Consider the following 13555-nt stretch of genomic DNA (forward strand, 5'->3'; position numbering starts at 1 on the left):
GATCTTTGTCCCAGCCAAGATGGCAGATCCAGATTTCCCCATGCTCTCTAACCTGGCCAAGATGGCCTCTCTCTGTTTTGTGTCTCTATCTCTGTCCAGGTTCGTGTAGCCATTGGCACCACACTGGTTTCTATTTCCACCCTGGCTCCTGCCGCGACCAAAACCACACTGGTCTTCATTTCCTCCTTGGTTCCTGTCACCACCGGCACCCTGACTTCCTGCTCCCCGGATACCTGCCGGCGTCTCCCAGGTTACCTGCTCTGCTGATGCCATCCTGGCTTCACCACTGCTATTCTGCCCTGGCTTCCAACCCTGCTTGCATTGTCCTGCTCTCCAGGACCTCTGCCAATTAAATGGCCTGGTCCACTGTCCCTCCCCCTGGACATTTATTTAGGAACCTCTAGAAGCCACTCCGGGAGGGGTTATGTCATGATTATGTTCTGTGTTTCATAGACTTTTCATGGGTTTTTGAGTACCTGTTTCCTGTCTCATTTTTACAGTCATTTTGTAGTCCTTTTGTTCATTGGTCCCCTGTTGATTGTCTCCCCAGGTGTCTTGTAAACTCACATTTCAGAGAAGGCATGTGATCAAGCTTAATTGTATGCTTAAAGAAATCCTTACATAGTGGTTATTATTACTAATTCTTTGACATTTAATGTATCTTATCTTAACTACTTTGACATGTTTCTAAAATGTTTGACACAGTTTTTTTTACATTTTTGCTGGTGAGCCTTAGGAAAACATCACCCATGATGCCCTGCAAATGGCTCTTCAGAACTCTCTCTTGGAGGAGGTGTAAGAGTTCCAGGTGCTGCTGAATTAAGAAACGCAGAGTGGAGGGGAAAGGCCTGAGAGGAGAAAAAAATGCATCTTAAAACACCATTTTACTTGTTGCACTCATCAGATATGTATATGCATATATAACTAACATTTAATAAGAGAAGGGAATATCAATCTTTTGAAGTTGTGTGTGTGTATATAAATAAAATAAAAATCCCTAAAATTGTCTTTGGCTGTATGGTTACATAAAGAACCTTCAACATCCACAGAACCTTTGTGTTGCTCAAAAGATTCTTTGTAGCGGAGAAAAGGTTTTTCCCTCTATAAAAAGAAAGAATTTGCTATTTTCCTTAAAAGATTCTTAAGGGAACCAGAAATGGTATTTGCTACAAAGAACCCTTAGGGCCAGATTTACTTAACGGGGCAAATTAGTGCGAGAGCGCAATTCCAAAAAAAAGCGTGATGGGAGTGGTTATATCTGCGTGTTATTTACTAACAAGGCGCAAATTAAATAACACAGGCGCAACAGCTGATTTCCATAATGACCAACGCAATTTACCTAAAGAAGAAATTAGTTCAGGGTCGCAAATAAGCAGAGCTGATGAGTTGTGGGTGATCTACTAACACTTAATGCCCTTGAGTTCAGCACCATGGACATCTCAGCTAATGAAGCCATAGCACACTGAAAAGAACTGTAGGACAAAAAGATGAAGGTTTACAAGAAGTTTTGAAACACCTGCTATTGTGTGACTTCTCCTAGTGACTCCTCTTTTATTTCCTCCGGCAAATACAAAAAATAACATGGCTTGGCAAACTGCATTTTTTAAATAATATGTTCATCTGGGATTCTAAATAAACTGTTATGTATGGAAAAAAATCCGCTGCCTTGTACCACACACTTTCTGATCTCTGCCAAGCCTTCTCCTATAAACTACAATTGCTGCCATTTCAAGAGCAAAATGATTTAAAGGGACAATAAGTAGGATTTACCCCCATCTAGTGGTGAAATTGTATTTTGCATTCAAACGAAAATTGCTCACTAGCGCCTCACTTTTCCAAATGCGTGTTGCAACTACGGTAGTCGTTATGTTATCACTGATTTCCTTGTGCGTTTCAGCTACTTCACGTGTTCTGAATGAAAACACGTTGTGGAAACGCGTTGGTAGGCTAGTGCTTTTTGTCCCTCTCTGCTATTTTCAGTTTATCAGTATGGCGGAATGACATGGAAACCTCCTTGGACTTACCCGTTCAATGTAAGTAAAGAGAAGAAATTCTAAGCTTACAAAGAAAAGTCAGATCACTGGCAGAGGTCATTTGACACCAACGAGGACATATTTATGAATAAAGACAATGATTTTGATTAATAAGACACGTAAAACCCTACTTACTGTCCCTTTAAGACATGCTTTTTTCCTTGTTATATAATAGCGCAAATACCAGTAATATCACACGTGCAAACCTTAGTGAATCGCATTGCGTGAATCCTTTAAATTACTCTCTTCCCATACATTTTGGGTCTAAAAGAGAAACTCCTAGAAATGCATATACAATAATGTCTGTCGCAAAAAAAATAGACCACACCTTTTTAGCGCAAATTATCCACTGCGCGTCTTAAGTAAATCCAGACTGTATTATTTAACGCCAAAATTATGGTTTGCGCTGACGCAAGCTGTTGGTAAATCTGGCCCTTACTAAACCATGTTTTCTGTGTCAAAACAGGAAACCGCCTAGCACTAGACTTAGTTTACTTAATTGTCTATAGAAGGGGTAAATTAAATGTATGTTATTTGAGCCATGTTGTGTAATTCCATAAGTTATCTGTGCGATTATCCTCCCCATTGTTTGTTAGAGTCATTTTAAGTACAAAGTGCAAGTTTAAGTGCATCTTTTTGACATTCAAAAGTAAATTGTGGCTCACAACAATTTACCTTAATTTGCCCTATGTATGTGTGAAAGATTCATAGTTACTGTATTTCTTTGAGGTTGATGCTCTCTGAGCCATTATAAGAGATGTTGGCCTTTAGAAGGAGTGACAAATACGACACATAGAGTCTCTCAGACTCTAACAACTCCAGCGCTGCTGCCTGCCTCTGAGCTGAAACACACATGTAATGTTTTAGGACTGTTCAAAAGTCTGGGATTACATTGAAAATTTGCAATTCAGAATCTACAGTTGCAATAAAAGTTAACCCCTAAGAATAAACTGGTTTTCTACAGTGATTGGCCATAAAATGTGATCTGATCCTCATCTAGGTCACAACAATAGACAAACACAATGTGCATAAACTCACAACACACAAATAATTCTAGTTTCTTGTGTCTGTTTTGAAAACACCTATTAAACATTCATAGTGCTGAAGGAAAATGTAAGTGAACCCTTGGTTCCCTTTCAGTCGGTCACTACGACATCACGTCGTGACCGACGAATTGGGAACTCGCTTAGAGAGAACAATCTGCTTCGTTAACTACTAAAACGCCAATGAACTTGGCATTGAGATATTTGCATAATGCTGGCGCCGCCCAGCCAGGTGCATATATAAGCCGCATGTGCAAATATGGAAATTAGCTTTTTCGCTTCGAAAGCCAGCATTATCTGCTACTGAGAAGCTGCACTCAAAAAAATGAAATGTTGGATTTACTTAAAAATATTTTGTCAACAGGTTCCACATAATTTGTTAAGTAAACTCAACGAACAATAATTAAGTTCATTTAACAAAAGAATATTAAGTAAACTTAACAAACAATAGTTGAGTTGATTGTACATAAAAAATTTAATTAATGATGACAAAAAATTGAAAAATGTCATTTTATAAACTCCACCCCTTTTATCTAATAACTCCTTAACACTGAATCAATCAATCAATCAATCAATCAATCATAGTGCAGCTGCTTAAGACAACTAATCATATAAGCCTTTTAATTATAACTTATCAAGTACATCACAAATATATTTGAAACGAAATGTTACATTTCAAACCATTAATTTGTTTGTTTTTGTTCTAATAATATATCAGAACAAGTTAATTCACTCATAGTTGGCCACAGGTACCTATCTAATGGTGCTACACTTCTGCAAGAGGGTGGCAGAACAACAACAATTACCCATAATACACTGCAACATCATTAGCCAATGAGATACCAGTCTGTATTGGTTTTATTAATCTGTTAATTTTACACAACACTGTTATGTTGGCTGAACAAATAATTTTTAAGTAAAGCTGACAAGACACACCTTTTTGTTGAATAAACTCGATTAAATTAAGTTCACGTTGTTAAATTAAATTTTTTAAGTAATCACAATATGAAAGGATTAAGTAAAACGGACAAAGGCGAAAGTTCATTTTTTTGAGTGTACTTGCTCTTCTGGGAACGGTTGCTGAAGTTGATTGACAAGCAGTACTGACACAGCGGACACTCGCAGTATTCCACTGCTCTGCATCTTTTTTGTTTTGAGTTTAGTGTGTGCGTTGCCTCTCCCTGTGCGCATCATCAGCTGAGCACCTAAAGAGTGATTTCCCTAAAGAGTGATACGTGAGAGCTCTGTGTCTTTTTAAAGACAGCCACTCTCTCGTATATTCGGAGATCAGCGTCCTTTTCAGGATAGCTTTACATCCGTGCGATCTTGGATGCGAGAAGTATAAGGGCTCCAGTGACGGTCATGAGCGCTGTCTTCGTGCTTGGGCATCGAGTACTCCGAGGCTGCGTTCGTGAAGAGTTTTTGTTTCTCTCTGTGAGAGCATAACCCTTCTTGGATTGCGGAGACGACTGTCGTTTCTATGGGAACGATGTCCGCGCCTTTGCAGTGCTCTTCGCATCACTACGCTGAGTAGGACGGAGGATGCGTCCTTCACCTACCAGCCTTCTCATCCTCAGCCGGTTGAGGCTCCGGTGGAGACTGCAGAATCGCGTTCTACGATTTCTGCCAAATCCATTGGACCTCCTTCTGGTCCCGTCACTTCTGCAGCATCAGAGGGGTGCCCATTTTTCCCCTCCAAGGCGGAGTCGTCCCGGAGATGGCGGCCGTGCCCGCTCGCGGCGGAAACGGTACAGTTGGAGCCCAGACAGCAAACGACTCTGGTCTGGATCCGCTCCGGATCTGTGCCGAAGTCAACAGCTCTGGCGCTGATCCGGTGCGGATCCGGCCCAGAGTTGTCTGCTGTCTGGGAGGGGTTAACCCCTCTCCGCCCAAACCGTCCCGCCCACATGATTGGTACTTCGGAGCTGCCTGGGCCTCTACGGTCCTCACCTCCTGTGCCTGCCTTTCCCGACGGAATGAAGAGCTGACGTGATTTGTGGCCATCTCGGCCGTTCAGCTTTCACCCCTCACCTTCCTCACCAACGGAGCCGCTAAGGGCAGGGACCCCTTCAGTGGAGCGGGGGGTTGCGATGCAGCCGCATTCCTGGAGGGACCACCCAACCCTTACCTCCCGTGTTTGTATAGACAGTCGTCCGGTTATGGGCGCTGCCCATCAGGCATGCGGAGACGCGGCTTCAGCCCTGCACGCAATAACGTTGCTGCAGGTTCACCAAGCGAAGGCTTTAGAGATTTACGAGGGAGGCCACGACCTTCAGTCGTGTGATATCCACCACAGTGGTTCAAGATCGCCACCTTTGGCTGTGTCTGGCTTACATGACGGACGCAGACAAGAACAACTTCCTGAATGCTCCTGTCTCACAGACCGGCCTCTTCGGCGAGCCTGGGGAGTCGTACAGCTCCGCTGCGCAGACTGAGGCGATCTCCTAAGTCGTGCCCCGGCAGAAGAGAGCTGCCCTTGGTCCTCCAATGCCGGCTCCTCAGTCTGCCTCTCGCCGTCGGCGTCCTGCGCGGCCACCTCCGTTCCACTCCTCGGACCCCATCTAGGCAGCGCAGGGGAACCGGTCGTCAGCAGCTCACCCCGCCCGCTTAGCCGCTTCCCATGAAAATCGGGAGTTTAAGTGGCCAGAGACGGGCGACCCGGAGTGGCAGATGATCACTCTTCAGGAGACGGTGATTCGCTCCTTCCCCCGGTAGAGGGTCGGGTGGAAAATCCTTGGTTTACATCTGTTCCACCGGCTGTCCAGCCGGTACCCACTTAACCACACGTAAGAGTGCATTCCTCTTCCCTCTCCAGGTCTCCGGAGGATCGAGAGAGCCATGAGCGGGCACACAATATCTCACCCTACCTCTCCTCTATCGCCAGCGGGTGTTTTCCGGAGTCTGCGCTCTCCGCGCAGGAGACCAGACGACCGTCACCCTTAGCGGGCTCAGGTCAGTGTCACACACACACATACTGTCTACAGGCCTACCTGTCTCACTTCGCTGCCCCACCGCGGGTACTTTGGTAGTGTCGTTAATTCTCCTTGTACAGGCCCTGGATGCTTCGCTTCAGTTCCCAGCCCGTCTCGTTGGGTTTTACGCACTATCCGCCTCGGTTACGAAATACAATTACCGGCACTCCCCCAAATTCTCGGGCATTCGTTTCACTATAGTGAAAGCGTCTGATGCACATGTACTGCGTGCAAAAGTCGATGTCCTGCTGGCGAAGGACGTTTTGAGCCGGTCCCTCTTACCGAGATGATGGTAGGGTTTTTCCAGCCTTTATCTCATAGTACCCAAAATATGCGGCGGGTTACGACCGATTTATTTACGCACCGGCTCTACAAATGTGATCCTTTAGGGTGATACGCCGAGGCTCGTATTTCAATATTCAGATCGGTTTGCAGCCTTAGACTTGTAGACGTGTACTTCATGTGTCCATCTCCCCTTGCCTTAGACCGTTTTTTGCTCTGCGGGTGGGTATATTAATACTAAGCACACCAGGGGTTCTCAAAGTTTACATTCAAAGGTCCAAATCTGAATTCTCATCATTTTCATTGGTCCGGAAAAACTTTATGTAAATCATTTGTTTATAAAACAAATTAACACAACAGTTTGGGAAAAACATAAGTGTATTTTGCATTTAAAGTAAAAAATTTTTTTTAAACATAAACACAAGAAATATGCCAAAAGTAACCAGGTGCAAAATACAGAGCAACCTAATTAGAGAAATGGCATAGTTTGTTCTCCATCAGATAAACCGCATAAACCGTGGCAAAAAAAGTGTGGTTGGTAGTTCAGTTCTCAATGAATTACGATGAAATGACGCTACATCCATAAGCCAGGGGGCGCTCTCGTGCAGAAACTCAATATGCGCTGCAGACGAAGAACCAGACACACGCAGCTCCAGGAAATGTCTTAAGGATATATTTATATTGCTGTTCTTCAAACCTTTTCAGGTATTTTCATGATAATAAAGAATATGTATAAAGATTATGTTTGACGAGTGTTGCTTTTTCAAATGCATGTTTTAAACGACTCAAACCAACAGTGATTTTAGATCGATAAGGATTTACTGATCAAAAGTCGTAGTACATGAAGTATCTGTGCTTAATATCTGGGTGTGATGGCTACAGGGTCACACAGGAAATTTTTAAATAACTTGTTTTATTTTCGGACCAGGAATACCCTTAAATCTAAAAAGAAAAAAACTAAACGAATGGTTTACAAGTTTAATATGCATTTGTAAAGTAGTGTAACGGGTGTTGCTTTAAAGAAAGCGAGTGAGAAGGTGAATCCATTTGCAAAAGGTGTTTATTAGAAAAATCCCAAAAAGGGCCAGCAAACATATCCAATAAGGGAGATCCAAAATCGTAATCCAAAAAACATGCAATAGTTCAGGGCAGGCAGAGTTCAATCACAGATCCAAAAACAGGCACAGGTCAAAACAGGAACAGATGCAGATACAGGTAACAAGATCAAAAACACAAGAGACAGGTACAGACAGGCTAACAGGTTGGTTGGGCTAAGCATTAATCAGCAGGGAACAGGTGAACAGGAAGTGCCTTATATACAAACAGGAAGTGTAAAGCGTGACATGGCATGATGATTTCAAAATAAAAGTCCGAACAGAGCACAGTAACAAAATACAAGTTCAAATAACAAAAATACACAGAATACAAGCAAACACAGAACAAAACCTTACAGAACCCCCCCTCTAAAGGGCGACTCCCGGAGCCCAACATACACATAATAAAGTCCAATAGAGGGTGGGCGGGCGGGCCAGGACCTCTTGGCGAAGGCAGGGCAGTTCAGGAGAGGTCCTGGGTCATATGGCCAGGATGGTCCAGGAACATGGGGCAGATGCGGGCCTGGGTCATGAGGCAGGCTGGGACCTGGGTCATGGGGCAGGCTTGGACCTGGGTCATGGGGCAGGCTTGGACCTGGATCATTGTGCAGACATGGAGCTATATTATGGGGCAGGAATAGACCTGGAACACAAGGAGAGGAAGGGTCCGAGCACACTTCAGCCTCCGCCTTGGTGTCCTCTGCCTCCTTCCTGTGTCCGGGTACTACCCCCCCCCCAAAAAAAAACTTGGGAAAGCTTCCACTGTCAAAGGTGGCGATGTCCCAGAAGGTGAACCAGATGAGTCCTTTGAGCCAGGTGAATCGGATGAATTGGACGGGACCGGTGAATCAGGCAGGACAGACAAATCCGATGAGTCGGGCAGATCAGATGAGTCGGGCAGATCAGATGAGTCGGGCAGATCAGATGAGTCGGGCAGATCAGATGAGTCGGGCAGATCAGATGAGTCGGGCAGATCAGATGAGTCGGGCAGATCAGATGAGTCGGGCAGATCAGATGAGTCGGGCAGATCAGATGAGTCGGGCAGATCAGATGAGTCGGGCAGATCAGATGAGTCAGGCAGATCAGATGAGTTATAGGAGTCGAGTGAATCAGAGCAGTCGGATGAATCAGATGAATCGGATGAGTCGGATGAATCAGGCAGATCTGATGAGTCCAGGGGTTCGGGTTCAGGGCCTTGAGAAACATGGGAAATACCAGAGCAAACGGCAGACCAAACGCACCACAGGGCTATGGCAAATTCTGAGAGTCTATAGTCCAGGAGACATACCTCAGCGGTAGATTCAGGCATGGCGGCCATCTTCACGACAGGTGCAGGGTGAATAATAGCTCTCCTAAGTGCAGGTGTGGTGGTGGCGATGGCCCTCTGAAGCACAGGTGCTGGGTTGACGGTAGCTCTCTCACAAACAGGTGCAGGTGTAGAAACAGGCAGGATGGCGGCCATTTTGGGAAAAGGCAGGGTGGCGGCCATTTTAGGGACAGGCAGGGTGGCGGTCATTTTGGGAGCAAGCATGGTGGCGGCCATTTTAGGAACAGGCTTGGACCAAACAGGCATGACATGGCGTGTTGTGAATAGCCTCTGGTTTGCTATCCACAACACCCACCGTGAATGGAGAGCCACATAACAATAGAGCAAAGTCAATATAACTCTCCAGGGACCAGGCAGACATATCATGGGGCATACATAAACGTAAATGTTCATCAAGAGCATTGTAAAAAATCGGTTTCAATGTTTCCTCATCATAATGTACTTGATTAGACAATTCCAGAAAATCACTCACATAATCCTCAATACGGTGGTGGTTCTGGCGGAGTTCTAGTAGTGCAAAAATGGGTTTCATGTTGCTGGTGGGAAGTTACTAACCTTCGCTGGATCCGGGTTATGGCTGATTATTCTGTAACGTGGGTGGCTTTAATGAAAGCGAAGAGAAGGGGAATCCATATGCAAAAGGTGTTTATTGTATAAAATCCCAATAAGGGCCAGCCAACAAATCCAGTAGGGCAAATCCAAAGCGTAAATCCAAATACAGGCTAGGGTTCAGGGCAAGCAGAGTTCAATCACAGATCCAAAAACAGGCACAGGTCAAAACAGGAACAGATGCAGATACAGGTAACAAGATCAAAAACACAAGAGACAGGTACAGACAGGCTAACAGGTTGGTTGGGCTAAGCATTAATCAGCAGGGAACAGGTGAACAGGAAGTGACTTATATACAAACACAAACAGGAAGTGTGAAGCGTGACATGGCATGATGATTTCAAAATAAAAGTCCGAAAAGAGCAGAATAACAAAATACAAGTTCAAATAACAAAAATACACAGAATACAAGCAAACACAGAACAAAACCTTACAAGTAGCAAATGCACACATTTAATCAATCACATATAAATTAATGCACTTGTAATATGAAGTGGACACGGGTCCGGATCAAGTTCCCGTCGGGTCCGGACTTTGAGAACCCCTGAAGTATACCATTCGAGCTGTCTCTCTCTCCCCGTGTCTCCATGAAAGTGCTAGTCACGGCATTAAAATCTCAGAGAGAGAGAGCGTTGTTCGCATTCTGCTTATATTTACGGCAACTTATAATAGCTCGTTCTTGGCAGACGTGTGCGAACACAGAGATTTAATGATTCGGCATCTCGCTCGTTTAAGTCATCAGGTCAACTGGGAAAAGAGCAACTTTGCCCCGTGCAGAGGATCCTTTTCTCAGTATGGAAATAGACTCGATCGATTTATTGGGGTGTTTTATAAGAGGGCACACCCAGTCTATTCTGACTTGCCTCGGTTTAGTTCGAGGGAAGAACGCGGTCCCTCTGAAACAATTTCAGAAGCTCCTGGACATATGGCAGCAGCTGCGGCTGTGACACTGCTTGAGCTGCTTCATATGAGACCGCTTCAGCGTTGGTTTTACGATCGAGTCTCGAGGAGAGCGTGGCGCAACGGCATACACTGTGTAACCATTACACCTGCGTGTAATTTCTATTTTACCCCGTGGTCAGACCCAGCATTTCTGAGAGCAAGATATGCCCCTGAGTCGGGTCTCCTGGCATTCTGTAGCATGCGATGCCCCCAGCACGGGATGAGCAGCCACGTATGATGGGCTTGCAGTCTCAGGGGTGTGCATAGCACCCCAACTGCTGCGAGCAGTGCGCTGTATATCTGGGACTTGTACGCTCCGCTATGAAGATGCGAGGGAAGGATGTATTAGCCGACACCGACAACATTGCGACTGTTGCGTTATTTACCGTTAAGGCGGTTTTTGCGCTCTCGTCACCTGTCGCATCTCGCTCGTCATCTCCTCCTTTGGAGTCAGAAGCATCTGAGGTCCCTTCGTGCCATTTACATCCCGGGTACGCTCAATACAGTGGCAGACGCGCTTCCCGAGCTGCGCACCCCGGCGAATGGCGACTCCGCCCTCAGACGGTTCAGCTAATTTCGAAGAAGTTTGGTCATGTGCAGATATATCTATTTGCGTCGCCGGACGATACCCACTGTCGCCGGTTTTTATTCACTAACCGAGGGCAGCCTCGGCGTGGATGCGTCGGCACACAGCTGGCCGTGGGGGATGCGCAAATATGCATTCCCTCCAGTGAGCTTTATCGCACAGACGCTGTGTAGGTCAGGCAGGATGAGTAGAGCCCTTTACTGGTCGCGCCTTACCGGACGATCAGGAATTGGTTTCCAGAGTTAATGCTCCTCTCGACAGCCCTCCCTGGCGGATTCCCATGAGGAAGGACTTTCTTTCTCAAGGAGGGGGCACATTAGGCACCCGTGCCCCGACCGGTGGAATCTCCATGTATGGTCGTTCAGCGCGCGCAAAGTTTAGGTGATTTATCGCAAGCGGTATCTAACACCATCGACGCGGTACGAGCACCGTCCACAGGACGGGCTTACGCGCTTACATGGAACCTTTTCGTCACCTGGTGTTCTTCGCAACGCAAGGACCCCCGAGAATGCCTCATTAACATTGTGCTTTCATATCTTCAACACCGTTTGGAGCGTAGGCTGTCCCTCCACCATTAAAGTTGATATCGCCGCTATTTCTGCTCATCACTTACTTATCAACGGCAGATCAGTGGCCAGCATGATTTGGTTATTAGATTTTAAGAGGCGCTCGCAGGCTAAACCCCTTGCGCCCTCCCTCTATTCCTCCCTGAGACCTGTCCATGGTGCTGAAGCCCTACAGGTCCCACGTTCGAGCCTTTGCAGTCTGCGAGTTTGAAGTTTTTGTAAATGAAAACTCTGACCCTGCTAGCATTGGCCTCCGTAATGAGAGTAGGGGATTTACATGCATTCTCTGTTGACGATTCGTGCCTTCAGTTTGGTCCTGCTGTCTCTCTGAGACCCAGACCAGGCTACGTGCCCAAAGTTCCCACCACTCCCTTCAGAGATCTGATGTTGAGCTTGCAAGCGCTGCCCCCGGAGGAGGTAGACCCAACCATGGCTTTATTATGTCCCGTACAAGCGTTACCCCTCTACGTGGATCGCACACAAAGCCTCAGGACTTCAGATCAGCTCTTTGTTTGTTACGGTGGTCAGCAGAGAGGGAAAGCTGTCACTAAGCAGAGGATGTCTCATTGGATAGTTGATACTATCGCCCTTGCTTATAATCTGCAGGGCATTCCTTGTCTATTTAATTTGAGAGCTCACTCTACTAGAAGTGTTGCCTCATTTTGGGCACTCATGCATGGTTCCTTGCTAACAGACATCTGCAGAGCTGCTGGTTGGGCGACACCTAACACGTTCATTAGGTTTTACAGTGTTCGTGTCGAGCCTGTCTCCTCTCGTGTTCTTTCCTCGTTAGGGGAAGCACGGAGAACAGGCTCGCAGGTCGGCTTGCAGCCTCCGACTGCTGCTCCAAACTGAGCTCAGTATGGAAGGCCATCAAGGCAAAAATGCGTAATAATTTGTTTTGTCTTCCTCCGCTGCCTTGGCAGCCTGATGTTGCGGAGCATCCGCTGCCAGCCTGTCACTAGCTGCATCCTCGCGAACCTGTGTTTGGCTCGGGCATCCACATTGCGTCCCACCGGGTTCCTTTGTGAGTATTTTTCCGTGGGGTTAATCCTACTAGCCCACGTTTCCCTCAGCAGAGCACTGCTTTGCTTACACAGCCACGGCTGTCATTTATACCTCAACTACGGTTGACTTTCGCCCACCAATAGCCCTTAACGGGGCGGTGGCTTCCGCAGCGTTCCTATACCGCTCAGATAGGGCGCTTCCCAGTCGCTGGCACTACTGTGGGGTTAAAGGAACATCTTGTGCCCGGCCTTCTGCCTTAAAACCTAATTCTCCTTATCCTTAAGTGGAACCGGAGGACTTTACGCAGACACTGGAAGAGGTCGGCCCTCAGTGGCGTTTTGGTAGGGATTCCCAATTCGTCGGTCACAACGTGACGTCTCCGTTCCCTTCCTTCAGGGAACGTCTCGTTTACGTATGTTACGTATGTAACCCACGTTCCCTGAAGGAAGGGAACGGAGACGTCACGTCCCGTCGCCACAGGGCTGCTCCCTGCTGTTTATTGGTCGGTCACACTTTCCGGCTTTCTCAGCGAAACCAAGCTAATTTCCATATTTGCACCTGCGGCTTATATACGCACCTGGCAGGGCGGGGCCAGCATTATGCAAATATCTCAATGCAAAGTTCATTGGCGTTTTAGTAGTTTACGAAGCAGATTGGTCTCTCTAAGCGAGTTCCCAATTTGTCGGTCACGGCGTGACGTCTCCGTTCCCTTCCTTCAGGGAACGTGGGTTACATACGTAACCGAGACGATTTAATAGCTTGTTGAACCTCCTTTGGCAGCAATTACTTTGAACAAGCATTTTCAGTAGTTTCGAATAAGACCTGCACATCTTTTTGCCAATTCCCCTTTATAAAACCACTTCAACAAGTCTGGTGTGAACCACTCTTGTGAGGTCATTCCACAGGTTAAGGTCTGGGGTTTGACTAGGCCACATCAAATGGTGCATTTTGTTTTTCTTAAGCCAGTCTGTGGTGGATTTAGGTCATTGTCCTGCTGCATAAACCTTTTACTGAGCTTCAATTGGCAGACAGTCAACCTGACATTATCCTGTAGGATATTTTATATATATTCATTTTTTAACAAAAAAATTGT

At 46.2% G+C, this 13555-nt stretch overlaps 1 protein-coding gene across 3 annotated transcripts in view; it reads right to left on the bottom strand.

Moving 5' to 3' along the window:
• Positions 1-13555, bottom strand: part of arhgef33 (Rho guanine nucleotide exchange factor (GEF) 33) — a 110947-nt gene that overhangs the window by 8389 nt on the left and 89003 nt on the right. For all 3 annotated transcript variants that reach the window (XM_073869427.1, XM_055171776.2, XM_055171778.2), the window contains 2 exons: positions 2749-2875; positions 716-848 (listed from right to left, as the gene is read on the bottom strand). In XM_073869427.1, coding sequence (XP_073725528.1) covers positions 716-848; positions 2749-2875 — 260 coding nt within the window. The remainder of the gene's footprint in view (positions 1-715; positions 849-2748; positions 2876-13555) is intronic.

Source organism: Misgurnus anguillicaudatus, chromosome 7 (genome assembly GCF_027580225.2).
Source record: "Misgurnus anguillicaudatus chromosome 7, ASM2758022v2, whole genome shotgun sequence".
NCBI lineage: Eukaryota > Metazoa > Chordata > Actinopteri > Cypriniformes > Cobitidae > Misgurnus > Misgurnus anguillicaudatus.